The following is a 27,893-nucleotide window of genomic DNA, read 5'->3' on the forward strand; positions in this document are numbered from 1 at the left end:
AAAATGGAAATACAGTACAATACATCAAGACAGCTCATTGCAAGGAAGACAAAAACTCTTAAATCATTTGTCTAAGTTTTTCTAGTGCACATCTGCTAAATACAGAAAGGAACAGGATGGCTTCAGTGTTTAGTAGGAACGAATTACAGGAGAACAGTGGTAAGTAGTTGGCCCAGCTTTCACAGCAGACTTCAGATGGTCGATTTTTTTTTCCCAAAACAAAGGACATTTTGTTTCCCACATTCGCTTCTCAAGTGCAATTGTTTTCAGGGCCTTGAGGGGTTTCTAACTCTTTCTCTGAACTTCAAAAGCAGTGAAAACAGGATATTTATGGGCCATTAGCTACACTAGTGGTTTGATTTCATTCAATTTTACCAGTGCAAGAGAAACCTTCCAATGGATACTTATGGAAGCTGGGGCAGCTCTGGGGTTTGCCCAAGCAGCAGGTTTTCCTTCTAAAATACCAGAGCAGCACAGGGAGAAATGCAGACTGGCTGTCCAGGGCCAAACATTTGCCCCAAAAACATATCTATGAGAAATGTTATATGGACTCAAGGGTTATATTTGGGAATATACATGTATATATATGCAATAATAATTAGCAACTGATATAAAAAGAGGACATGCATTTGAAGAAGAAAAGGGAGCGTTATTGGGGAAAGTTTTGAGAGAAAATAAAGGACAATGGTATAATTAAAATACGACTTCAAAAATAAAAATAAAATGAAAATTAAAAAGGAAGTAGGTCATAAATAATTGTAATGAAGTTTTCTTAAATTGTTTAGTATTTTACTCATTTTTTCCCTAACGCCCTAGAGAATGAGGTAGAAGATGGCAACGAATTCATGGCACCATGAACAGGTGAGCTCAATTCTTCTCAGACACCATATCCTTTAGAAACGGTTGCCTAAGAATTCCTCATGTTGAAAAATGGATATTATCAGAGAGCATGTTCTACAAAAGTCATATTTAAAAAGTAAGCCAAAATTCCGTATTTCTTGGTCAATTAGCTGATATCTAATATATCTCCTGTTCAAGACATGGATATACGGAAGTTGAATGACAACACTACAGTATTGATATCCAGCCTCTTACAATAACAGGGCCACTTTCTGTGGAGGTTGAACTGATACCCTACCTCAACAGCTCTTCTCACCAACTGCATTAAAAATGTATTTTAGCCCTGAAAATCAACCCCCAAAGCCACTTTGAACTTTCTGACAGATGTGCTTTCATTTCCATGATCCCATCATCAGACCCCAACATGCTATTTGAGTCAGCTTCTCCTGGACTCTAGCATTTGACTGGGAAGTTGTCTCTCTTTCCCCATCTAGGCATCCTACCTTCCCTCTCCATCCCCTCCCTTCCTTCTTTCCTTCTTCCCTCCTTTCTTCCCCTCCCCCAATTCAAATGCCACATTCTAATTTTCAAAGGCAGAAAATTTTGTAGGCAATAAAAATATCATTGCTTTAACTGGCATTTCCTAACAATTACATTAAAGAACGTTCAAGACATAAAATGAAAGAATCAGATCTGGGTACCTAAATAAAAACATAGTTAAATGGAAGGCTTCAAACGTGTTGTCTGATATGATTACAAATCTTGACAGAATACCTCAAGTACCACTCCATCCTCCAGTGCCTCATCTAGCCAGTCACTTCTAGTTCAAAATACTTGGGAAAAGGTGTTGAAAAGGCTCTGATTTTGTGCAACAACAACAAAAAAAAATAAAGCTAAATATTTTCACTAAATATTAAGCTTCTATAAGGAATTTAGAAAATAGGGGATGACTGGGCTGGAAAGATGATGGCTCTAGAGGAATTCTTTACTAGCCGGACAACCTGAATTCAATTCCCAGATTCCTATGGTTGGGTAAGATGGCTCAGAAGGAATTCTGCCCTAGCCTGACAATCTAAGTTCAATTCCCAGACTCCACTTAAAGAAAGAACGAAAGAATTAACTGGACAGAGATGTCACTGGACCTAAACAAACACACACATCCACATGGTAAACCATGTGCATGAGCATCTGCACATAAAAATACACACACAAAAGAGATAATGATATAAATATTTTAAAGGAGGACATGTGAGCCCTCTTGTGCAACCACTTAGTCCTCAAGGAAACCAATTTAGTCTGACAGTTTCCTACACAACTTTACATAGAATTTTCATACATGTTTTGAAAACACACCATGAATTACCTTTCTATAACCAAAGAGAGCACACACTTCACATGCTGTCTGTTTTCTATAACAATTTTATTACTTAAAATTTTAATCCTGGATGCAATTTATTTTTATCTAAAATCACTGCAAGAGAGAACGTTAGTAGAAATTCCTGTAAAGTAGTTAGAACTTTACAGTTCTTAAAACTGCTACTTATTAAAGCCAACACCCATTAGTGTAATGACACTTTAAAGGATTTTTGCAAAAGTGTTCAAAGAACAATCTCCCCAGAGTAAGAAATTCAGTGAGGTTTGTAGCTTTAAATAGAGATTGCATATTAATTGTATCTGTGGTCTAACTTCAGCTCTACAAATAGGGCACTGGACCAGCTAACAGTAAATGGAAGGAATGACCCTCTTCCTGTTTGTTTCCCTAATAGGAAGAAACTCACCGGATTCTGATAAGCTACCTTTTAACTATAGGGCAAGATGCTCAGAATTTACTACAATAAATTAGTTTTCAATTTATTTATTTAATTATGTTTTTGGAATATTTCTATATCACTAACCTATAATTGTGTTCGATTCAGTATTGGTAATGTATATTTGGTTTATTTCCTTCTAACAATTTCAATGTTTCTGATCTCATATTATATTTCCTCAACGATCTTCAGTTGATTACTAAAGAGTTAGAGACAGGGAACTTCTTTGATTTTTCTGTATGTAAATACCTTGTTTTCCCAGCATCATTTTTCTGTGTAACAATTTCCTCCAATACAAGACATTCCATCTTGAAGGGACTCTCATTAACGCTTAAAATGTTCAAAAAAGGGGTGAGGAATTTCCCTTCAAGGGATCTCACAAGTACTCAGCAACTTCTAAAGGGAAGATTCTTGAGACTCCGAAAGGAAACAACTCAGAAGCTTCAGGAAGTTCCTGAAAATGACCAGGCACACTAAATCCCTCCTTCCCAATACTTTTATAAGCAGTTAGGCCTGGCAAAAAGACACTTTCAGACCAGGTAATTTTCTAGAAGAGGCTCAGATCAACTGAGCTACCTAAAAAAGACATTCTGCAAAGAGTGCAGCTAACTGAACATTGTGTAGTGCTCTCCAAGTTCTTAGCTTTGTTAAGCGCTTGTACATGATAGGGCACCTTTGCTGAAGCAGCTTGTCTTTGAGGCCTTCCTGCTCCTGTAAGTACTCCTTACGCATACTCTAGTAAGAAACTAAAATGAAACACACGGATTCACCAAATTTGTTTTTGACAATATCCGTACTTTGGTGTGTTGCTGACTCCCAACTTGAAATGAGTAGACATTTGTTTGTGTCTCCCCAGAATACTGTGTTCAAGAAGCAGTCTTTTTCCAATATATGTTTTTAGGAACTTTCATTAATTGTGTATAGATTTATATTTTGAATCTTCCATTCATATAATAATAGTGATCTGTATGTTTGTTTCTGTGCCATTACTATGGCTCTGTAGTATAACTTGAAACTAGGTATTGTGATGTCTCCAGCAGCTTTGTGGGTTGGAATAACTGTGTCTGTCCTGTTTTGTATCTGTTTCTGTATGATATTCCAGGTTTCTTTTTTTCTGTGAAGAATATAATTGAAATTTTATTAGAATTATATTGAATATGTAGAGTTCAAAGTTTGGAAAGGTTGGTTGCTAAAAGTGTGGGTAGAAGTAAGGATGAGATTTTGCTATATATAAGGTTTTACTTTGGCTGTACAAAAAAAAAAATGCATTAAAGAGAATTATGATGCCTGGCCAACACAGTTAGTGTACTTGTCACTACTAAACATTGTGCTTCAAAAAAGTTAAAATTGTAAATATTATTGTGTCTATTCAACAAGAATTTTAAAGATACAATTAATCATTAAACCTTCTCCTATTAGAATAAAATTTAAATGACATTTGAGGGGCATTGCAACAATTTTTGTTTTTCTCACATTTCTCTTGGATGTTTTGCAGACAAAAAAAAAAAAATCTCCTTAACCCTGCCTCTGTTAATGGTGCTGACCAAATGGCCTTGCTGGGACATCTATCAGCAGCATTTGCATACTACTCAGGCCAAAGAACACTGCATAATGGAATCAGCCCACTAAACCCCTGCCTTTCTTTGGATGCTAAATGTGCTACTAAAGCACTAAAAGCAGTCATGTATTTTTAAATGCAGAAATTAATGTAATTCAAAATAGTATCTATTGGCAAACCACAGAAGTTCTTAATCATGCTTAATCTAAGTCTTCCACAAAAGTGCCTTGACTGATTTGAGTTACCCATTGTAATGATACTTATCCCATCTCTCCCAATGAGTTGGGCAACTGTTTGAAAACACAGGCACCATTCCCAGTTCTGCCTAAGGGCTTTTATCATTGTTTTTAGTGCTCAGGAACTCTTGAAGCACACAGCACGGGGTCTCACTGGATGGCAAAATGAGCTGGGCTGCTGATTCATGCAGCTGAGTCAGCTTCAGTGACTGGGAAAGCTCGGGTTGAAACCTTCCCATTTTACCCCATGTTGTGTACTCTAAGGACCCTTTCCAGGGAATCTCAGAAAACCTAAACTATCCATTTTGAACAGTAAAAAACAAATGTATAATAGTTGGCATATGTAGGCCTTGATGAATGAGCATTAATTTTTTCAAAATTAGGATATTTCATTATGTTCTTTTTTATTGTTGTTGCTCAAAATAAGTGGTAATGATAGTCAATCTGAAAATAGACTATTAAATAGGCCTTTTAATTTTTCTTTATTCTAGGCTAGAAATATCTATTGAACACAATCACTATCTCCATGATAAAATAATTTTGTTTAATAGCAATGAGTGTGCTGTGATCTGAAAGCCCCCTACCTACCCTGGAAAAATATGTAAATACTAAAAATATAACTTCAAAATATGAAGAATAGTTAGAAGACAGGGCCTTTGGATCATGAATGTAGAATCCTCATGAATGGTATAGCTCAATTTAAGATCCAAGAGAGGTTACTCCTTTCTCTACTATGAATGCACCTGGATGGAGCCATAAGAACCCCAAAGCAGCTTTTCCCCAGCACCCAATCTCTTTGATATTTGATTTCTTCCCAATCCTGAGAAACACCTTTCAGGAATCTGTGTCTTAGCTGCATACCGTGTTGCTGCAAAATGCTTGACAAAAGCAACTTAAGGAAGAAATAACTTTTTACTCAAGTTTGCTATACAGTCGACAATGGTAGGAAGTCATAGCAGCAAGACTGAAGAGGCTGCATCTATCACACTGGCAGTCGGGAGGCAGAAAGAAAGGTCACCGATGCTTAGTTGGGTTTCTCCTTTCTATGCAGTTTATGGCACCTGGTCCCCAAGAAAGATGCCATGAACACTCAGGGTGTTTTGCCCACATGAGTCTCCCACAGACACGTGCAGTGGTTTGTGTCAAGGGTTATTTCAAATTCCATGAGATCAGAAATTGAGATTAACCATAACAGTTTTTTGTCAAATTGATACCCAAACACATAGCTCTGTGAAGGCATAGCTATAACCCCACAGGGTTGCTTAGTGCATTCATAATGGGTTTAGGGAAACCTTTAAAAATAAAAAGAATATAATGAATGTCTTACTTTCTGGAATAAAGAATAAGGAAACCAAATTGTCCTTGAGGTATAAAAACAAAGATGTACCTGATACCCTACCTGGTATCCTGAATAGTAAACCCTTCCCCTTGATGAATGGGTTAGGAAACTTTTAAATCATAAACTAGTGCCAAGGAGATGACTGGTATGGACATTTGCTGCCAAACTTAATAACCTGACTTTGGTCCCTGGGACCCACATTGTGGAAAAAGAGTATCAGAAGAATATTAACTGTCACATTTGCCCCCCCTCTTTCTCTGTTATGTTTATCTAGCTCTATCCCTCGGTCTCCCTCCCTCTCTCCTCTCCTCCCTCCCTCTCTCTCTCTCTCTCTCTCTCTCTTTCTCTCAGACACACACACACACACACACACACACACACTAAATTAAGCAATTAATTAATAGTATATTTATTGAATTTTATGTTCCCAAAGTAATAGCCTTAAGAGAAAGGCATGGGAGCTAATGATAGTACCTCACTCCTGCTCAAATCTGACCAAAGTTCTGTACGTCTTAACTTCTTCATCCTGTTTGACATCTTCTGTCCTTTCAAATCTACTGGCGGTTTTAATTTTCTGCCACCAGTATAGCTGCCAGAAAGATCTTGCTTCACCCTTTCTCTTCAAATAGTCTGCATTCAGCCTGCCATTGAGGTGCGTGCTTGAATCCGATCACAGGCAAGCAGCTCTCTGTGACTTCAATGCCAGCCTAGCCTACGTAGTGAGTTCCTAGACAGGCAAGGTTAAGTCCTATTTCAAACACAGACAAACAAAAAACATCGAGCAAAACAGACTACATGGCTTTACAATGGATACAGGCTCATAGATATTGGTGTCAGTCTAGGTGGAAGGGGGTTCTAATGGCAAACTCTGCTTTGGTCTGACTTGTGAGATGCACAAGCTTATTTCTATGTGTTTGAACCTTGTAAGATCTTTCTGCTTTGATGCCTCGGGGACTCTTCAAACTGTTTCCAGGACTCTGACTATGTATGGTATTTCTATACACATTAAACTGTCCAAAGGTCAAAAGTGGCTCCTAAATCGAAAACAAATACCTATGTGCAAACAAATTCTGTTAATTACAGACACTTCATCAAAGGTCACACAGCAAAACGCAAATCTAAAACTAAACCCTCAAAGAGCCTGCCCCTTTCCTCAGCATTTTCTTTACTTCCTAAAAATGGCCCATTTATCATGCTTTCCCAAGCACTCATCTCTCCCAAACTCCCAGATTACATTGATTTTTTTTTTTTCCATTCTGACAAAACTGCTTTAGTGTGACTGGAGCTCCCCGAGCTTCAGATTCCAAGCTTTCCCACCCCTCTCATTGACAGTCACTCCTCACTCTCTGATCAAGCCTTCCTCCTACTGTTGCCTCCTGTCTGGATTACATACTCTCTGGTCCTTCTCCGGGCACTGCACATAGAATTTTGTTTTCTTCAACAATTCCTCCTCCATTCCAAATTTTATGAGAGGTACTTTTGAAAAATATGCCCCTCAAAGCCTCTTGTTTCCCACTAGTGCTATCAGAACTCAGTCATCAGGATTGTTAAATTTGACCTCTATACAGATTCTACAGCTGCCTAGGGACATGTCCGTCACCATTAAGACTGCTGCTTTTCATTGCCTTTACATTGCCACTCCAGGTGCAGAGGGATTCAAAACAAGCTCCTAGTCACTCTCGCCTAACTGGGTGATCTCAACCACCTCCACCATGAGTGTAAGCAGCAATAATGTCACTTCTCCTTCTTTTTGTGGGTGGGGGCGGTGGACCAGAACCGACTGTCCTCTCTACTTTTCTATCAATGTTATCACATGTCAGCAAGTATTAAAGTGTTTTCACGCTTAGAACTGGTGGAACAGAAGATTCCTCACTTTTGGATTGGTTTATCCACAGAGACACTTATATAAACTCTGATTTATAAAGAAAGTAATTTTTCTTAGTATTAATAATCATTTTTGTAACTACTATGCTACTCTCTCATTATCTCAAGACACAGTACTTCTTACAATAGCTTACTGGGTGGTCTCCTTGACTTTGGTCCCCTCTATCTGAATTGTTCCTTATGTTTTCTCAATACTTGTTCTTAAATGTTGCCTTGAACTTGTCACTACAGAATAAGGGAATTATTCTGACTATATGTCACTCACTGTAAACTTTGAATCCTTTGCAGATTTCAAAACTCTTGACAAAGCAAGAACAGCAGGTCAGATGTATTGCCTATTTATTTCCTCCAAGATCTCTATCAGGTTTTAAACATCTTTATCATCCTTGTTTAACCAAGGCATAGAAATCTCAAGTAACTTAAGCCAAGAGACACATATTGCCAAGTCAGGATTTGGAAATCTAACTCCAGTAACAAGGTTTAAAAACAGCACAATGTTCTAAAGCCCATAACTTCACGTCTATTCATTCACAATCCCCACTACACTTTTGCAGATCCTTTAGCCCAAACATAGAATTCATACACCAGATTAACACAAGTTCTTTTTATACACCCTATGCAAGAAGGAACAGACCTTAGAAAAGAAACAGTATTTCTGATAGCTCCCTCATCTTCCCAAAGCCTGACCCATTCATTGTTCCAGCCATCAACCTTCTGTCTGCCACCTCCATATATTCACAGTAGACACAAAGGATAGATCACCCTTACAGAACATGGAAAAATAACTACTTTTTGTTATCTAATGGGAGCTGCCATTCCCAAAGACAGCTAACGGTGTTGGGTTTGTTTGGTAACATTGCAAGTCAGTCCACAGAGTCTGCTGTCTACAGCTGCAAGACTTTATGACTTCTAACTCTGACTGTAACACAAAAGTCAAATCCCAGAAGAAAAATAGATAAATTTTAGATCCAGCATGATGAAATTAGGGGATAAAAATTCCCTCTGTACTCTGTATTTGAACAGCACCTTTCATGGACATTAGTGTTGTCAGCACCTGGCCTGACATCTAATTTCATCCTACAACTGAAAATAAACACGTGCTCAAAAAGAGTGAGGGCCAATATGCATGAGCCATGACTCCTAAAGGAGTTATTTTTCCATGACAAGGGGAAAATGAAAGACACACATATGTAAACATCCATGAGATATTTAAATGTTTCAAGTCTAACAGCTTCTCCTTTCAGTTTAGTAATCTTTATATTCCCTTCACCGTCGATTTGTATAATATCTGATAGGCTGACATTGAATATTACTCATTAAACACAGTACCAATACACCCAACTGAATCCTGAGCAGTATTGCTGGGGCAAAAATATCACGTGATTTGCTTTCTAAATCCAAATCATCAGGCAACAAACTGTTTCTTTCTTCTCTGGTTCATGTTATATTCGCTCAAATGGGTTTGTGTAAGGTTTAGTCTGCTCTCTCGCTGTTTTTCAGTTCGGTTGCCGCGCTGTTCCACGCAGATATGGTTATAAAGAAGCAGACCCCAACTAAACTCCAGGCTATTTAGAAGTTAAACATCACATCTTAAAGCCAGGACCTTATCTGGAGGACATACTCTGAATAGTCTGCCTCTCTTTTTCCTAAGGCATTTTCAATTCTCAGATCCTCATTTCAAGCCCCTTAAGCTCTTACTTCTCCTTCTGCTATTTTGACAAAGTACTGTTTGCGATGAAAACTAAGGAATGCCCTCTGAGGCACGGAACAAACTATTTGTTTTAAACAGGCACTACTGGTCATGTGGTCAAAACCTCCTTTCTGGTCCCAGAAGTACTGCAGGGACTGGCAGAGACTTCTACTCTTCAAAGCTAACTCACTGGTGTCCCTGTGATGTCTCTTTATGGGAAGTACATCCTAAATAATTACCTGGCTGGTATGGGGTATCTCTGAAGGCTTGTCTAGGTCCCAGCTTTCCGTTTGGTGGCTTTAATTGGGTTCTGTTTTTCTTTTCTCCACTTTCTTTAAATTATCAAGTAAGACTGGGAGCCCTCTAGACTCTGTTTAGACTCTATTTTCTAATTAGGTGATAGGAAAGCTTTAATTAATAAGATGACCCCAGCATAAAAATCAGGTCATATTGTTAAGCACTTAGAACTTACAAATTTTAGCAAGCGCTGACTTTTGCAAGTCAGCCAACTTTGTTAGTTCCCAACAATTCTTTAATTAGGCTACTCAGAGAGGAGCATGCTCTAATGTGTGTCCTGGCTACATTCCAAAAGGGGGATAATTGCAATCTGGCCTACCTAAACTTCCACTTGTTTCAAGTGAATACAGTAGGCTTCTCCATTCCCTGTCTCAGTTTCATTCTGCATTGATGTTTCATGGAAGGCGGCAGATGGAAAGCGTTTGGTTTCCAACCTGAACATTCCAGATCATCAGTTAACAAGACCCGCTGAAAATCCACCACGTTCAGAATAATGCATTAGAAGAGGAAGAGAGTGTTGTGAGCAAAACCAGGTCCTTCAAATCCACATAGGTTCTTACCAGTTGACTAAGTCATCTCCCATAGAGAACATCACTTCTACTCTCTCTCTCCCTTTGTTTCTATATTGCTATTGCACACACACACACACACACACACACACACACACACATACACACACACACACATATCTTTATAGCATCCTATTCGGCTGAGCATCCAGAGGACCCGAGTATACCTTTAAGAGGATAGTACTTAAGGGCCGAGAAGAGACTCAACTCCTTCTAGGTCTGACCTCCAGGGTTTGTTTTGCTCTTTCTTCCTTCTTTTTTCCCTCTGTGGCTTCTGTTTTATACTGCTCTTGTTTGTCTTAGAGGAAAATGCACCAGATGATACAGTAATTCTCTTTAATCACCATAAACCAGAAAAGAACCTCTAGCCTGGTCCTTCTAGAGAAGGGTAATTTTAAAATGCAAGATTTAATCATAAAACCATCAAGCTAAAAGGACCTTCAAGAAGTCCTGTAATTTACTCCCCTTCCTCCAGGCATGCAAATTAGAGTTTACAAAAAAAAAAAAAACAAAGATTGTTACCCAAAGAAATCAAGTTGAAACATGAGGAATTGTGCAGCAGATAGGACCATTTAAAAGATAAATCTCTGCTGTTTACCACACTTCTCTGGCAATACCTAGGCTTTCTGGTGAGTTGGGATATCAAATATTAAAATGCTCTTTGAATATTCCTGGGTTCAGGGACTAGAGAACGAATAGCAATTACTTAAGTTTTCAGACATAGTTGCTAACGGGCAGTGGTGTGTATATGTAAGCATACGCGTGTGTGAGTGAAGGTCTGTGTGTGTGATTGTATGTGATCATGGTGATGTGCAGGTGAAGGCAGCTGAGGATGTGAGAGTGAAGGTGGCTGTGCAACCATGTGTGTAAGTTCGTGGGAACATGTGCATGTGCGTGTGTGTATGTGTGTTTATAAGTACAAGCAAAAGTTAATAAATCCTTCAGAGTTTGGAAAAATGAATCTTTCTCATTGAAAAATCACAGTTATTAATGTACAACGAAGTCTTTTATAAAATTAAAAATTCATAATTTTACCCTAAAACCTCATAGTCAGGAAATAAGTATTTCACTTAGCAAAAACTATGATATACATGCAATGAATGTGTATTCTTTCCTTAAAATATTTTTCAATTAAGAACCCTCATAAAGAAACAAAACTTTTCTTAATTTTAGCATGCTATCAGATGTGAAAGAAAATAAACTAAATCTCTTCATTATCTATCAGTACTCTTTACTGGCATTAAAATAAAGGTGACATTGACTGGGCCTCAGATAAAATCCACCTGGCCCAAACTAAACTGAACAAAGCGGCCAAGGATGCTAACGGCTTGGTTGAGCACATAATTGGTCATAAAAAGTAGCTTTCAAATAAACCAAGACTCAACTTTGGCTTATAATCAATAGTTCCACAAGCCCTTAGTCAGCACCCCTTCCCTAATGTACGTCTCAGCCGGCTTTCCAATCTCTCTTCAACCCACATAGCTTTCCCTGCTGCTCATTTGCTCGCTTGTTCTTTTCGTTTGCTGCTGATCTGGAAACGCTGGAATTATTGAGAGTTTTCTAAATGCTTTCCTGGATGTCTAGGCTGTTTCTTTGACTATTCCCTTTCCACGGAATTCTATTCTAATTCCACATGATGGCTGGGAGGCCGCTGGCAACAAGATCTAGTAGTAACAGACAGGATGGCCTTGGATGACTTTGCTGTTTCCATAGTGCAAGTGTTTTCCATAGGCCACAGGGTTCTCCTCTTGATATCCTCTCAAGTTTCCCAGGCTAGCACCGCCCACAAGCACTGGAAATTCTTTATGCTCATGACAAAAGACAACAGAGATGTGACACCTGGCAGGAGAACACTACCTTGGTCCCCGTATGTATTTTGAAGTGTATCATGCAATACCTGGTGATTTGGGGGAAACTTTATGATCTATTGTTTAATTATGCTCTATTTTAAACCAGAACTGGTCAAACTTAGAGCTTACTGTCTTATTCGGAGTGCTGACAATTAAATCATACTTTCTGTTGAAACAAAACAAGACAAGTACAATTATGCTACTATGTCAAAGGTGCTGGGTGACCTAAATCAGACCATGGTATACACACGACCCTTATAAATCTACCATATTCATGCTCTACCCTAGCCAATCTCTTCTGGTGAGCTCTTACAGCTCAGAATCTGTTGTGAAAAAAAGTCCCTACAATTTTACGTGTTCCTTGCTTTAATCTCAGCTCAGCTCATGGTCGGGGAAGGCAGATATTTGCTAGTTTCTAGATATTTTTGTTTTTCTGAGTATATGTCATTTTCACTTACTACACACAGGCAAGAGATACAGTACAATACTGTAACACACCAGATTACCGAGTCCTTACTACTAATATCATCAAAAGGAAAGGGAAAACCTCATGCTGAAGCCCAAATTTATCCTTCCCCATTGAGTTCATCCACACAGAAGAACGTCTATTCTTCCCAAAGCATGCCGTTCCCACGCAGCTCCCTCTGGACATGGTTTCCTAACCATCTTTATCTAGATCTTAAAGGAGATTTTCCCAAGATTCTCAACCTTGTGTAGAGAACACAGAACAACCCTGTGGTCTTCACTGCTCTTCTCCAGTCTCTTATTTTCAATCATCCTTTGGAAGTCACAATGCACAGTGATGACCCTCATAACATCTGGACCTCATCTACAAACACCACACACCAGGACTGATCACAGGATGTGATGTAAACCACGTACCCCCCCACCCATCACTCTGCTCCAGTCTCTATCCACTTCCTTGCACTCAGCTGTCTTCACTACCATTCCAGTTATCCAACTGGTCCTTCCCATTCCAAAATCATGCTTATTTATGCCTGCAGATATCACTGAACGCTCACTCACAGGTGATCATTCTCGCCAATCCACAGAGATACTCTGTTTGCCAGTTTTCCATTCCAATTCTTAGAAAGCTGAATACTGATAGAAAAGAAGCAGGCTCGTCTACAAATGCATGCCAACTAATTTCACAAAGGCCTCTAAAGAAATCCTTGCTCTTGACCCTGTTATTTTGCCCTCACCTTCTCCGTATGCTTGCAAAACTCAGGCATTCTAATTTCCTACTGGTGAGCACTTCGTCATGAAGCCCGATAGCTAAACTCTAAAGAGACACATATCGTGTCCTACAATGTTAACATTTCTTTCGAAGAGGTTCAAGTCCATCTCTGAACCGGACTTTTATCTTTAAAAGTTCTTCTCCCATCCCCCATATTTGCAAACACCTTTGTCTGCCAACAGTGCTGTATTTGCATCCTTATACTGCTCCCATGCCCTTCGCCTGGTTTGTTCTGTTCTCCAACCTCGCGGCAACAATCTGGTCTCTCATGTATCAGTCTTTTACATAATGGATGATCAACTTATGAGGCTATAACTAATCCTCCACATAAATCACCTCAGAATTGTATTCTGGAGTCCCTGTGTTACACGTCTAGTTTGTGTCTTCCACAGAAACTTTCAGGAGCTTCTCATAGTTCGCATTATACATACACACACACATGCACGCACACACGTATGCACGCATGTACACACACACTCACTCACTACTCACAAACATGTATATATGTCTTTAAAGATGCAATAATATATTCCAATATGCATATGATTTATCAATTATAAGAAAAAATGATAGGCTAAAACTTCTCATAAAATAGAAAACCTCAAAAAATCATTTTATGATTTATGATTTTCACCCACATTTGATGGATTTACAAATGGGGATCAGATGCTTGTGGGACCCACAATCAGTGTGAGTACTTCTCTGGTTATGAATAAGTAGCTTTTACAGATTTGCCAAAAAGTCCATGATAGTCACAGTTAAAACTGTTCCTACAGAAACAAAACATGAGGACAGAATCTGCTTCATTATTTTTGTCCTTATCATCTAATACAGCCTCTCAAGCAATGATCTAAGAAGCCAACTAAATAATGTTGCATCCATTGACTTATATAACACCAGATAACGTGACACAGAACTATTATAAACTAACTATTTAAAACGTGACCAGGAAACAAGAGACTGACAAACTGGCTCACTTTTATAAATAGCTGCGTCTCAGCAATACGGATCCTATTTAGCATGAGTTTAAATGTGACTTCATACTACAATATGAACAGAGGTCAGTAAACCCATTTCTGTCACTAACACAGTCAGTAAGTAGGATGGCTCAGCAAATATATAAGAATGGATCAGCTTGCAATTTAAACTAATTTTACGTTATTACAATCATTAGATATTAGATTTATGACAGAAATGTGGCTTGGCATTGCTCTCGGTTAGCTCTTACCCCAGTTATCAAAAGGAAGGAGAGTTTACTCAGCACATTTTCATTACCCCATTTATATGCAGACATTTCATGAATCATGAAGGGGATAATCTGATGACTGAATCTCCTATCGTTTATTTGTTCCAACACCCTAAACTGATCATCAGTGTAACACTGCATGTTCAAGGTGAAAAGCCACGAGCAACCTGACCCCCAACTGCTCCAGGTGCTGGAATAAGAGGTGCTCAGGGCAGTCCTTCTACAGGAGCCAAGAACACAGACAGCAGAACATCACCAGCAAACAAATTTCTCTTCCTATGGCACCCAATGGAAATTCTTTCCACATTTATCTCCCAGTGGTATCTAAAAATAATATTCAGTGAGATCAACCTTGCATATTTCTTCTTGCTGGGAAGCTCTGGGATTAGGATCAGATTAAAGTCCATACTATTGAACAATTCAGAGCTAACCTTGACCCCCACATCATCTGACACGCAGCTAAAGTCTTCAACATACCTCTTTGTTCTATTGTGTAGGTAGCATAATATAGATGTGCACAAAGACTTCTGTGAACAGAAAAGGGATACTGAACTGATACTTGCACTCCACACTAAGACCTATTTGTTCTCAGAGAATAAAGCCTTGTCAGGGATTTTAAATGTGCTACTGTGTGGTATGCATGCATTGATGAGAAAACAATGGTCAGTATGAGGAATCTTCATCACCTGCTCTGCAGAAGCAAAATCAGAGGAAGCAAAGCTTGAGGAGCAGCTCCGTTTCAGACCAGTTATAGATGCAGAGCCTCATCGACCACGTTGAAAGGAAGGGCTTCTGCAGACCGCCTTTCCACCTACCTTTAAACTTCAAAACATTCTCCTACTACTGTGGCATGCCATACTGTTGGCAACATCGGCAAACAAACTTGACTAAATTTCAAGCTAAGCTGCCAATTTAGCAGTTGAAGCATAATTTCCAGAAAACCAAGGAAACTTAATAAGCAATAACTAACTATCTAAAAGAATAGTGTTCTAGTTCTTTAATCATGTGATATTTGATAATATGTGATGATGAGGTATTTATTTTATGGATTATTATTTGTTAGAAAAATATACAGTTGTTTCCACATTGAATTTTAAACTTTAAATACTATTTAGACAATTAATTTGATATTTACTATTAAACATATCATTAGTCTAGAATAATATTTTGCTGAAATTGTTGCTGAGAATAATAATTCTGTAGAACATAAGTAGCAACTATAGCAAAACCAGTTTCTTACATCATTGCAAGCACTTTGTGAATATCAGGTGCCTTAAGCAGAATTAAGCAGAGTTTCTTTAAGGCAGGATGTATGAGACTCTTACTATACCAATATATACTGATATTTGAAGAGCAAGACAGAAAAGCAAAAGAGTGTTGGGTGGGTAGAATATTTTTCAAGTGTTCATAACAGAATTTTAGAAACACTGAACTGAAATGCTGAATGCGTTATGAAATCCAAATTTAATTCTCAATGAATTCTGAACAGTGTGCAGATCCATTAACAGGTGACAGCTTCTAGGGAAGGAAGAGTCGGTTTTCTTTATGGGTGTGTCCCCTGTAGGTTTTCACCAGACTATCTAGAGTGAATGGTCCCACCCATAGGTATATTGGCAGCACGAATTGATCTTGGTTATTAAAATAAAAGGCAGGACTCAAAGTCAGGAGGTAGTAGGGAGCTGGGTTGTGACCAAGATAATATGTATGAAATTCTCAAAGAATTATAAACTATTAATATATGTTTAATATATTTTAAATCTATTTCAAACTACTAGCAGATGATGTTACAACTCTTTATATAGCTGCCCAAATTTATGGGTGAATGAATTAAAAACTCACTTAAAACAATACTAGTCTTTGCTACTAGGGCCACAGTTCTTTTGACGCAAATAGCAATGTTAAGTAAACACACTTAAAAGTACTCCTAGGATCCCTAGATGTGAAGTTGTAAAACATTACACCATTAATTATTATTACAGTGATATTTTAAGCATACTTCTTCCCCTGGATTCTCCTAAGCATGCTTCAAGATATGTGGGTCAGGAATGAGTTACCCCCTTTTCCAAATGAGAAAACACAAACAAAACTATAAAGGGCAAGAACAATACTAGACAGGGCAGAGAACAATCTGGCTTCTAACTCAATCCTGTGCCGTCTCAGCACAGTCTCTCCTTTCCCTTCCAAGATTGTGCTTAGCACAAGAAGGAGTTATTTAGACAGGGGGCTTCTCCAGTAAATAATCCAGTTCCATTCCAGCATCGCCAAGTCGAAGGCTGCTTTCAGATTTGCCCTCGTCCCTGTTGATTGCAAAGACACTAAAACTGTAAAAAAAAAAAAAAAAAAAAAAAAACCTTCCATATCTCTCATGGAAACCTCTGACTAGGACTAAGTTCGAAGTGAGAAGCAGGCATAGTCTGTCCAGAAGACAAGCTTTCTTTCACATCAGTCACAAACCAGGAGAAGAAAGAACCCCATTCTCCAGCTGGGTTGGAAGATTTCAAGGACATATGTATGGACTCAAGAACACCTTTAAGCGACCAGCAGTATTGAAGGTCAGCTTAAGGCCATAGATAGGAACATGCGCAAAGTCCTCAGAAATTTAGAATACATTAGGACATCCACATTACAAGGTCCTATATAGATGCAAATGAAAACTTAAGTTCAAGACGTGTTCTCTACCATACTAGTAGATATTATAAATAATGTACTTACTTTGGCCTTTCCATCTATTCACATTCAGTGATGGTTTAGATGAAGGCAAGATCTGCAGACCGGCTTCCACCAAAGTGTCCTGCATTACCTCTCTGTCAAGGACTGATAATTTTAAAAAATAACAAATTTAAGAATAGATGAGTTCATTTCCTCTCCCCACGGAGTCAGTTGTGAACATGCATACCAATGCTCCAAAACCGTATTCAGTGGTTATCTGTCAAAAGTTAGTCAGAAATGACAGCAGCTATAACTTCCTCACCAACTGAAAGGAAAACAGACACACGGGTAGGAATTGCTTCTCCGGGTTACCACAAGTATTTTTCATGGGGTTTGCGTGAACTTGTACTCCACCTGGAAGAGCACAGGATTCTTACTCAATACTGGCAAGTTTTTCTTAAGCTTATTCTATGGTGTATACACCAACATGTCCTATCCGTTAACGGCTCAGAGTTCTTGAATAGGCAGGTTTGGACAGGGCCCTGAAATCCAGAGCCTTTCTAAGACTAAGTGTGGACTTATTACGGCAGAAGGAATGTAGTTGGTAGAAACTGTTGGTACTGTTTTCTTACATGGAAGAGAGGCAGTGAGGAACAAAGCCACAAGTTCAAAGTCCTATATTTCTGCATTTGGATCCAAGATCTTCCCCCACACTATTGGGTGACTTTAAAACCTTTATTTCTGGAGAACAATGGTCTTAATATTTGTCACCTCTTTCATGGGACTACTGAAGAAAATTGAACTGTAACAAAACAATAATACTAGTTAGCTACAAGCAAGCTCCTAATAAACATGTAAGTTTTCGATACTGTTTAAATATTTATCAAAGCTATTTTTTTAAAAAATACTGTATTACAAAACACAGATTTTGAGCAGTGAAAGAGGCACGGCGTGGTCTTCAGTTAGCAATGTCCACCAACAATATGTCCGACCCACGGAGACCCAACAAAGTGCTGAGGTATAAGCCTCCGCCGAGCGAGTGCAACCCAGCTTTGGACGACCCAACGCCGGACTACATGAATCTCCTCGGCATGATCTTTAGCATGTGCGGCCTCATGCTTAAGCTGAAATGGTGTGCATGGGTTGCCGTCTACTGTTCCTTTATCAGCTTTGCCAACTCCCGGAGCTCGGAGGACACCAAGCAGATGATGAGTAGCTTCATGCTCTCAATCTCTGCTGTGGTGATGTCCTATCTGCAGAATCCTCAGCCCATGACGCCCCCGTGGTGATGTCACCTGCAGGGCTTGGATCCTGGACTCCTGCCCACCTTCTGGCCTAGCCTTTGGCTGTTTCCAACCTACCCTTAGCTGCTGTTTTCAACATGCCTGAGTGTTGTCTCTGGTCTCCCAGCGTAATGGAGGGAAGTTGGCCCTTTCTTTGGGTCCTGCTTTTGCTTTGACAAAGGGGTAACCCACAGACTTCCCTTTTACCATCCCTTCTCTGGCCACTGTTATGGGAAACCCTGTTCATGTTTCTAAAAGTTTCTAAATTCACTTGTTTTCTTGTTGAAACCGGTTGATATAAAATTTTCCACTCTGAAAATAAAAATAAAAAACAAAACACAGGTTTTGATGACTAATTCATCTGAAAGCACACATAAATTGAACTTCCTTGTAACTTTCAAAAAAGTGTTTTACAGACACCAACATTAGCATGTGGCCTCTCAGTAGTTTAAAAAGTAGAAAGTGCTAGAATTAAAGGCTATCTTTTCCTATTTCAGGTTCAAAGGACACACAAATTACAGTGTGTAATTTATAGCATATTTAGAAGTAAGGTATTCCTATACCTTAGATCTGCTCTGTGTGTGTGTGTGTGTGTGTGTGTGTGTGTGTGTGTTTAGAACTAATACAAAGAATAAGGAAGATGCAGTTTTCAGGAAGGTGAGGTAAGTAATTTTGCAAACACTACCAGTTCTTTATCTGAATACACCTAAAACACCAAAGAGGAAAACCGGCTGGCAATTTCACTTTCCACCCCATTCCGATAATAGAAAATAACATCGTCTCATGTTGTTCTTTCATAATTTTTAAACACCTTCCAGTTTCTTGGTGATAGTAAGAAAACACACTGCAGTTTCACTCTCTTATTTATTAGAGACCTTAGGTGTAAATACAATTTCATTCTATCACTATTATGAAAGACAGGTTTAGAAAGAAACCCTGCATATCACCCCAAAGTTGTCTGTGTCCGGCCACCACTCTGAAATATTTCCGTTAGCTGCGGACAAACATAAAACCATGGCAATATTATCCTGCTTGTCGTGGAGCAGGTGATCCATGCACGTTTGTGGAAATAAGTTCTACAACGTTCACACAATGAATTGGCCCAATGATGCCCTCTCGGAATCTGTCCCCACTCTTAAGTGACAAATTATTGCATTTCACTGTGATACAAAAAACTATAACATTTCCATAGGGAGGAGGTCAAAACTTAAGGATACTGAGGAGGAGGACACATTTTTCCTATGTTGGTTTGATTCTGACACTTGGGTGTTATCATGTATAGTGATAATTTTATTTATTTTTTTAAATATTTATTTATTATGTATATAATATCCTGTCTGCGTGTATGCCTGCAGGCCAGAAGAAGGCACCAGACCCCATTACAGATGGTTGTGAGCCACCATGTGGTTGCTGGGAATTGAACTCAGGACCTTTGGAAGAGCAGGCAATGCTCTTAACCTCTGAGTCATCTCTCCAGCCCCAGGTATAGTGATAATTTTAAAATTAACACGCCAGGCTGTGGTGCTGTGTGCCTTTAATCCCAGCCAGCACTTGGGAGGCAGAGGTGGGTGAATTTCTGTGAATCTATGGCCAGTCTGGTCTACAGAGCTAGTTCCAGGACAGTTAGGGCTGTTACACAGAGAAAACTTGTCCTGATAATAAAAAAATTAATTAATTAATTAATTAAAATAAAAAATAAATAACTAAAATTTACCTATGGACAGATGACACTGTACAAATTGAAAATCCACTAGTGTAAGTAAAATATATTCTCTAAAATTCATAGGCACTTGTAAGAAATAAAAATGTTTAATGCAACTGATGCTAAAATTATATTTTTATTTGTGTTATAAACCAATGGTGTGAACACTTGGTTCCATCTCTGAAATTGTAGTTTTCCAAGACATGTAATATCCAACAATGAATCAGTGCCCCTCCAAAAGCAAGCTTGCTATTTCGAGGCATCCCTGCCTTCTATTCTGAAATTCTTGATTAGGTAAGTAAAGAATCAGGGGAAGGAGGGGGCAATGGCCATTTACATTTCTAAGACATCAACTACATACAGGCTCCCCACCAGAGAACACACTGACCTTTGGCACAGAGGGTACCACCTAGCCAAGTGTTTGTATGAGGAAGAAGGGAAGAAATCTACAAATTGACTTACTGAAATGAGGTATATAACATCAAACAGTTTGACACTTGCTTCTTTTTTTTTTTTTAGGCACAGGGCTATATGGCATGAGAATATCCTATCCTTTTCTTGATATACAGTTGATAAAGAATAACTATATTTAATTACAAAAGGAGCGCATTTTAAGATAAAAGATATACTAAAAATGTTTTTGTGCATGTGTAGAGAACATTACAAACAAGAGAAGCTATTTTTACCATTTAGAAACCCCTTAGAATGTTTCAATTTCACAACTTTCTAAAGTGCCATATGGGAATTTTCACTCTCCTTCATGAGTTAGATCTGTGAACAACATGTCAAAGGCAGTACCCCAAGAACACCATCGCACTCCACCCACACGTCCCAAGTTGCCTCACATGCATGCTTTGATGCTTTTCCAAAGTAATCAAATACTCCCCGAATAATGGTGAACACCACATACAAATCACAATAGATATAGCACTCTGTAATTAAAAGAAGATTGTTTTTCTGTATACATCTGTGGGTTTTTTAGAAATACATGTCCACCTCTTAAAATGCATTGTAACTGTGCGATAAGAAGCAATTATCATTCTTCCCTTTCAAATGTGTTGCTTCACACAGCTGCACACACTGCTGCTAACCTGATTGCTAGTGGCACCTGCTCCAAGTTAGTCATATTTCATAGATCACATGGCAGGAACGTCATTTTCAAGTGGCAATCTGATGAACGCCAATCTAGGCTTCTTTCAGTAGTTTATGACAGCCACACTTCATGCCCCACAGGACTCTGATGTAGAACACGTGTGCTATCTGGCGCTCCCTTACTTGTAAACTAAGTTGTGTTTTCACTCTAAAGTTATGTTCTTCCATGATATAACTGGGTTATTTTTGTCAATAAGACATATCAGAATACTTTTTTCTTCAACATTTATATGAAGTAGTCTTTGACTCAAGGAAAAGCTGGGTGGGGGGAAAGGTAGATTCTTTCCCAAGCTGACTGAAAGTTGTAAACAAGAAGTTAAATTGTTCTTGGTCTGCATTATTAAACCCATTGCTGGAAATACAGTGATGACTTCTGTTACTATCTGAAATGTTCCGTTTCTGAGCAGTGATGGCAACAATGATAACAAGGAAGTCTCATTCTAGTGATTATGAGCTTAAATTCTAGCTTCCGCCCATGGAGAAATCTCTTTCCAGAAATCACACTCCTTCTTGCCAAGAATCACCCTAATATCTGAAGGCAGTTAACCACACAGCTCAGAGATTTTAACTTTTGATACAAGCAGACACTTTCTCATAGAATAAAAATTTTATACTGAATTATAAGAGTACCGAATTGTAGTTTATCTTAAGGTCTGATATCTTGTTTCCAGATAGTCCAATAATATATGTTTATTTATGCTTACATGCTATCAAACTTTAAGATAAAAAATTACATAATTCCTAGCAAGGATATAGACTCCTGGCCAGAAAATGCCAGCTTTCCACCCTGTTCTTTATATGTAAAATGTTCAAAATACCACATCTGCTTTGAAAATAACCCAGCAAGGGAAGAGTCTATTTCTACAGGATTTAAAAATACCACATCCTTTCCTAAGATACCTGTAAACTGATGTAAACTTTCAACTAAAACACAGTATTTTCCTTATCAGGCTAAAGATTAATGCTTGTAAAGACTTAATAAAGTTACTTAATGCAGAAAGATGATTTTAAACTCAGCTATCCTGGGCTTCCAGCAGTTTTAACAAATCTAAAGCACAATTAGGAAAGTAAAAAGTGTCCAAGTGTCCTAATACAAGACGAACACTTCCAAAGTCCACAGAACTTAGAGAACCTTCGTGTCAGTCACTAATACACGAGTCAAAACTTATGCTGGGAATCTGGTTTTCATGTAAAACAAATTTCCCCGAAAGTATCTCAAAGATGCATAAGAATTTTATATCTATAAACATAGAGGAAAACATCAACTTCCTCTCATAGGTGTTCTACAACTATTTGCCAAGACGTATTTTATGTAAAAGATCATAAATATCTCTAAGACACAACCAGAATCTCTTAAGTCCTAAAGGGTTTGATGATTTCACCCTATCTAAACAATTAATTTTCTTTGTCCTTTGCTTTTTGTTCTGCCTCCGCATTAACATGGCTGCTAATGATACTGGCCTGGTGACATAAAAGGTGGAAATGAAAAGACATCACGATTCTCACAGAGCACAAAAACTTCTCAGAATTCAAACATGCCCTGGCTTAGGCTGAGTGTTCCTGTCTTGCAGACAACTCTATTTAGTTGGAGAGTTAAGCCATGATTAAGGTTTCTTTTCCATTAAGTATCATAGCTCTTCTACAATACATGATTGCATGGATGCATATGCGCGTGCGTGTGCGCGCACACACACACACACACACACACGCACACACATGCACAAACACAAAGAAAACTCCAGCTGTATCGTATGTGTAAACTTACCTTTCTCGCTGGCATATTTATATTTTCCAATTATTTTAAGAATATATAATAGTCACACAAAATGTCATTTGATCTAATACATACAACTGCCCTACTGCATTAATAAAACCCCTCTTAACATTACACAATTAAGAATTAATTTACATTTTTTAAACTGGAAAGAACATAGGCATGTGTTACCCACTCACTTATTCTCAGTTTTATGCTTTTACACTGTGAATATGCAAATATAAAATAATCTAATTCATATACAAAAATAAAAATGTTTGGAAAATGTAAAACAACTTGGAACATTTGAGCTATCTAGGTAGTTTTACAAAGTAAACTCTGGTTAACCCTATCATTAACGGCAAAAGTACTGTGCTGAAAAACTTATATGAATCTATGGAAGAGAAACAGAAGCTGGTTTAGAGAGCACCGAGAAAACATAAACTGCATCTATTGTTCTATATTCTTTTTCCTTACAGCCAAGTCCTGAGTACACAATTCAAGATTCAAGAATACATCGTCAGGGAACTTTCCTTGAAACGGGGAAAAAATCCAGAGCTGAAATGTCTCAAAAACTCTACTTTAGCTAAACAAATAATAAATAAATAAATAAAAACCTTGCTGCTGGTCTTTGCAACTGAAAAACAGTGAAGAAAACTTGAGAAATTCTTCTGTCGGTTTCCATAGAAAATTGCTATTCATTTAAGCACTTTGTGAGGACTAGGCTTTCAGTAATCACCCTCTGTCCTACAATTCTCTAGTCTTTAAAAAAAATAGTGGAGGGTAACTAGATTATTTCATACTTTCTATGGACAGCTACTTGGTGCCAATGAAGCAAGTACCTCCTACCTCAAATTAGCCATTTGCCAGTGTCGTAATTTTTCACCTCTACATTCCCCTCCGCCCCTCCTTCCATTGCCCTTAGGGATTGGAATTCAGAGGCATTATTGGCTTCTTGCCTTTTAGCAAGTACAGGACATTCCTCAAAAAGTACATACAATTCTCCATCCTGGGAGATCAGACAATAGTATCTATGTCAGTGGCAATACCATACACAATGGAAGACAAGCTATTTTTTTTTCTTGGGATTGTTGTAGCAATTATGATTTAGAGGTTACTGGTCGACTCTGTAGCTATGGTATTGCAGACTTTATCTAAGTATTTCTCTCCAAACTACATACTTTGAGAACTCGGTGTGGCTTCCTAGCTCAGAATGCTGTAAGAATACCATCCGACCTAAACAGGGAGTTTTTTAAGAGCATTATAATAAAATATTCCCAGAAAATATCAAATGACAATGAATAAAGACACTGCCAAACAAGTATATAAAAGAAAAGTCTGAGGATCTGTATGTTCATTTAACACATATATAGTAATGTATATACAAGGCATCACCCTCTTACACTAACAGGAATGCCAAGCATAAAGGAAAAGCTACATCTCAATTCCCTTAAAGAAATTAAAGATAACAAGTTTACGCCGCACCTGCAAAACTGTCTTTAGAAGGGCAGAAATGGGGGAGGGCACAAAGGATCACTTCTCACACCCCTAAAATCATTTTAAACACAGGTGATATATGTCACCTTTTCTCTTTTCTTTTCCCTTCCGTCCTGCTCAATGGCAGAGACCTCTTACTACACTCCCTGGCCACTCTCTCAAAGGCACATTACAGAATAAGAGGTCCCAAGCGTCACTTACCAGTTGCATGCCACAGATAAAGATAAGCGTGCACCTGCCACTGCAATAACCCATGGTTTCCGAGACCCCTGCCACAGCCAGACTGTCCCACGTCGGCCACCGTCGAGCCCCCACTTTATCCAATCAGATCGCCGGGAAGGACAGGCAAACCTGCCCAGGGCTCGGGGGCTCCGGGCTGCCGCTGCCAATGTCCTGGGAAGTGACAGGCATTAGGACCTGCCTGCGCGCCGGCGCCTGCTCCAGCCGCGCCCGCCACACATACCTTCACTCGCTCGGTGCACACGCCGCGCCGCGGGCAGCGCCGCCCAAGGAGGAGACGCGCCCCGGGCCCGCAGGGGCGGCAGCGGCAGGCAGGCAGCGCCGCCGCGCCCTGGGGCATCTGGCCCGCCAAGTTGCGGCCGCCGCCCGACTCGCGCTCGCCCCGCACACCCCGCGCGCGCGCGGGCTCCGGGGGCGGCTGAAACGCGCGCCGGGCGCTGCCTTGCCTCCCTGCGCGCTCGGCGGCGGCTGCTCGGGCGCTCCGCGCGCTGGCGGGCCCGGGGGGCGGGGCGGGAGCGGGGGCGGCGGGGCTGTGCGCTGCCCCGGGCTGCGGGGCGAGCGGGGCGGGTGCGGGCTCCGCGCACAGAGAGTCCTGCGGCGCCCCTCCCCACGGCCAGATGTGGGGTCCTCCTCCGATGCCCGCTGTCCCCTCGCGGGCGACAACTTCTTGGAGGTCGGAGCCCAGGCTGCAGCCTTGCCCGCTGCGGGCGTGGTGTCGCGGCGCGCAGGAGCTGCGGCGGCCGCAGCAGTGATGGTGATGGGGGTACGGGGAAGCTTCATCCGGCCCGAGAAGTCCGGGCGGCATGGCTGTGACTTGCTGGGTTGGTGTCGGTCTTGCTCAGGCAGCCCAGCCAGAAGCACTACACGTGAACAAGCTGCGTGTGTATGTGCCCGTGTCTCTGTGTGTTTGTGTGTGTGTGTGTGTGTGTGTGTGTGTGTGTGTGTCTATGTGTGCGTGTGCTTAGGGGAATAGGGTTATAGAAAGGGGTGGTGGGATAAAATTGGAGTGCAGCTCAGGCATTCTGCCCCTCTGGAAAACCCGAATGGAGCAGAAAGCCTAAAGAATTATGAAGGCAAAGTGGTCACCAACCCTTCCATGCGGGCTCAGGACCCGGGTGCCAAGGACAGGAAAGGTAAGAGCTTCAGGAATTTCCACGCTGACCCCGCTACAGGGAAAGAACTGAGTTGCTGCTTGAAGTTGGGAAAATTAGGGAACCAGAGGAAATTCATGACTTTGCTGTGGCTGCTTCAGACTGCTTTCCTCTCAACGATGGAAGGATGAGACGAAATTTGAGCACTTATCTACCCGACCTCAAGGGCCATCCTGCTGGTTATGGTCCATTCCTGGTTGGTGACACTACAGTAGAACTGATGGCAGCGTTTACCTGCAGCCACGCGCTCTGGAGCCCGCTGCTGCCACCTGCGGGCGGAAAGTTGAAGGAGGAAACATGCTGGAGCAAGTGATGCTCGCTGGGGTTCAGAAAAGGGTGTTGTGTTTGCTGCCTCATCATCTATGGAAAACATTCCTAATGTTGCTTCCGAATGAGGTTATCATGTTGAGATCCATTTACTCCAATAAAGCCATTGAAGTAAATTGCTGTAATAAGAACTGTCCACGGACCTAAAAAATACCGCCGTCTCTCACTTCCTGACTAGAGGTTTGAAACAAACAAACAAAAAAAAAAAAGGATAAAAGCTAAGCAGCAAGCTTCCTGTGGCAAGTGGGACTTGCCCTACTTAGAAACTGACATTTGTGTAGGGCAACTTTAACTTGAACATCTAATGATGACTTCTTTGAACAAACATTACATTTCAGAGTAACTAGAGATTGGATGGGTCATGGGGCTGAATTCTCGAGAAGTCAGACTAGATACTCAAAAGTGATTTGCCATCTTAGAAAGTCAAGGGGACTTGATCTTATAAAATTATTAATATTCATACTTTATATTGTAATGAGTGTCTGTTTGAATTGCCACATTTATAAACAAGCTTTCCTAATATTCTCAGAAGTGCTTCCAATGGTTAATGACATTCCAGTACCTCAGCATGTGCTGATCCTCGCCTTTTGGGGCCTTCACAATTTTTGCATAAAACTGAAACTAGGGATATCTAGTCGCATTTCATTTTTTTAAATTCTTGTCACTCCGCTTTACCCACACGTGCTGCCTGATATCTGCTTTATTGTAGATAGTTTGCATGGACAGAGTAAATAAAGGTAAAACTAAGCTAGTCCTGTCTGTTGAAGAAGCTGCTTCCATGTGGCCAAGTGCTCTATGAGCACTTTAAATTTACTGGCGTACCAGGCATTTGTATGGATTCAGCCATAACCTTGTAATAGTCTCCCTGCAGGAAGAATCAGCTTGGGAAATCCTTAGCCTATACAGGAAAGCATAATGCTGTCTTTCCCTCTTTCCCTTCCTCATTCATAATCACTGAACTATGACTTTTCAATATATGGCATTCATCTTTTTATAAGCAAAATGGACTGTTAACTAAGTATAGGAAGTGCTTGGCTAAGAAATGAAATTATTTCCTCTAGATCCATCTTTACCAAGCGATAGAGGAAAGGTGTGGATGATGACCTCAGCTTTCTGAGCACACATACAGGCTATCCCCCAAAACAGACTCGTTCACATCGTTGGCATCCCCACCGGCATCAAGTCTTGATTCTCTACAGTGGTAACCATCTCCTTTTGTCATCTTTCTGCTTCACTCCTCAGGATTCCTGGGACAACTTTCAAATAAAGCACGGGACTGAAATCTTTGTATTGGGTATCTGCCTCTAAAGAAACCCAACGTTAAAAAAAAAAAATCTTCAAGGGCTTTTATTCTTGATCTTTTATTAACCTTTAATTGATACACTATTTGAAGGAGAATAAACAACAATGTAACCAATGTTGAGTCTGTATTGTGTGCAACTAGTCTCTACCTGCTGAATCTACATCACAGGGTCACAGGGTCGCATTAATTACAGGAAACCTCGAAATTGGTACGATGCCAATTCCCAAGTGAAAGAAACTAAAATGTAAGACAGGTCAAGTCTCTCTATGAGAGGTTCCCATG

General features: G+C 39.8%; 2 protein-coding genes across 4 annotated transcripts in view; one reads left to right on the forward strand and one right to left on the reverse strand.

The window, feature by feature from the left end:
* Positions 1–24,903, reverse strand: part of Nkain2 (sodium/potassium transporting ATPase interacting 2) — a 1,049,567-nt gene extending 1,024,664 nt beyond the window's left edge. For 2 of the 3 annotated variants that reach the window (XR_005974533.1, XM_041654044.1), the window contains exon 1: positions 24,792–24,903. Coding sequence is in view for 1 of the 3 variants with exons in the window: in XM_041654044.1 (XP_041509978.1) it covers positions 24,792–24,845 (54 nt within the window). In the remaining 2 variants the exon portion in view is untranslated. The remainder of the gene's footprint in view (positions 1–24,791) is intronic. The other variant, XR_005974534.1, reaches the window with a different exon arrangement.
* LOC121449545 (PAT complex subunit Asterix) lies at positions 18,172–18,595 on the forward strand. Its single transcript, XM_041654045.1, has one exon. The coding sequence runs from the start codon at positions 18,172–18,174 to the stop codon at positions 18,490–18,492; it is 321 nt and encodes a 106-aa protein (XP_041509979.1). The 3' UTR covers positions 18,493–18,595.
* Positions 24,904–27,893: the final 2,990 nt, after the last annotated feature.

Source organism: Microtus oregoni, unplaced genomic scaffold, assembly GCF_018167655.1.
Source record: "Microtus oregoni isolate MIOR12 unplaced genomic scaffold, Mior012 000006F_ref0000085, whole genome shotgun sequence".
Classification (NCBI taxonomy): Eukaryota; Metazoa; Chordata; class Mammalia; order Rodentia; family Cricetidae; genus Microtus; species Microtus oregoni.

What these genes read in the sequence shown, in the direction of transcription:
- LOC121449545 (XM_041654045.1), top strand. Translation starts at nt 18,172, where the DNA reads ATGTCCACCAACAATATGTCCGACCCACGGAGACCCAACAAAGTGCTG.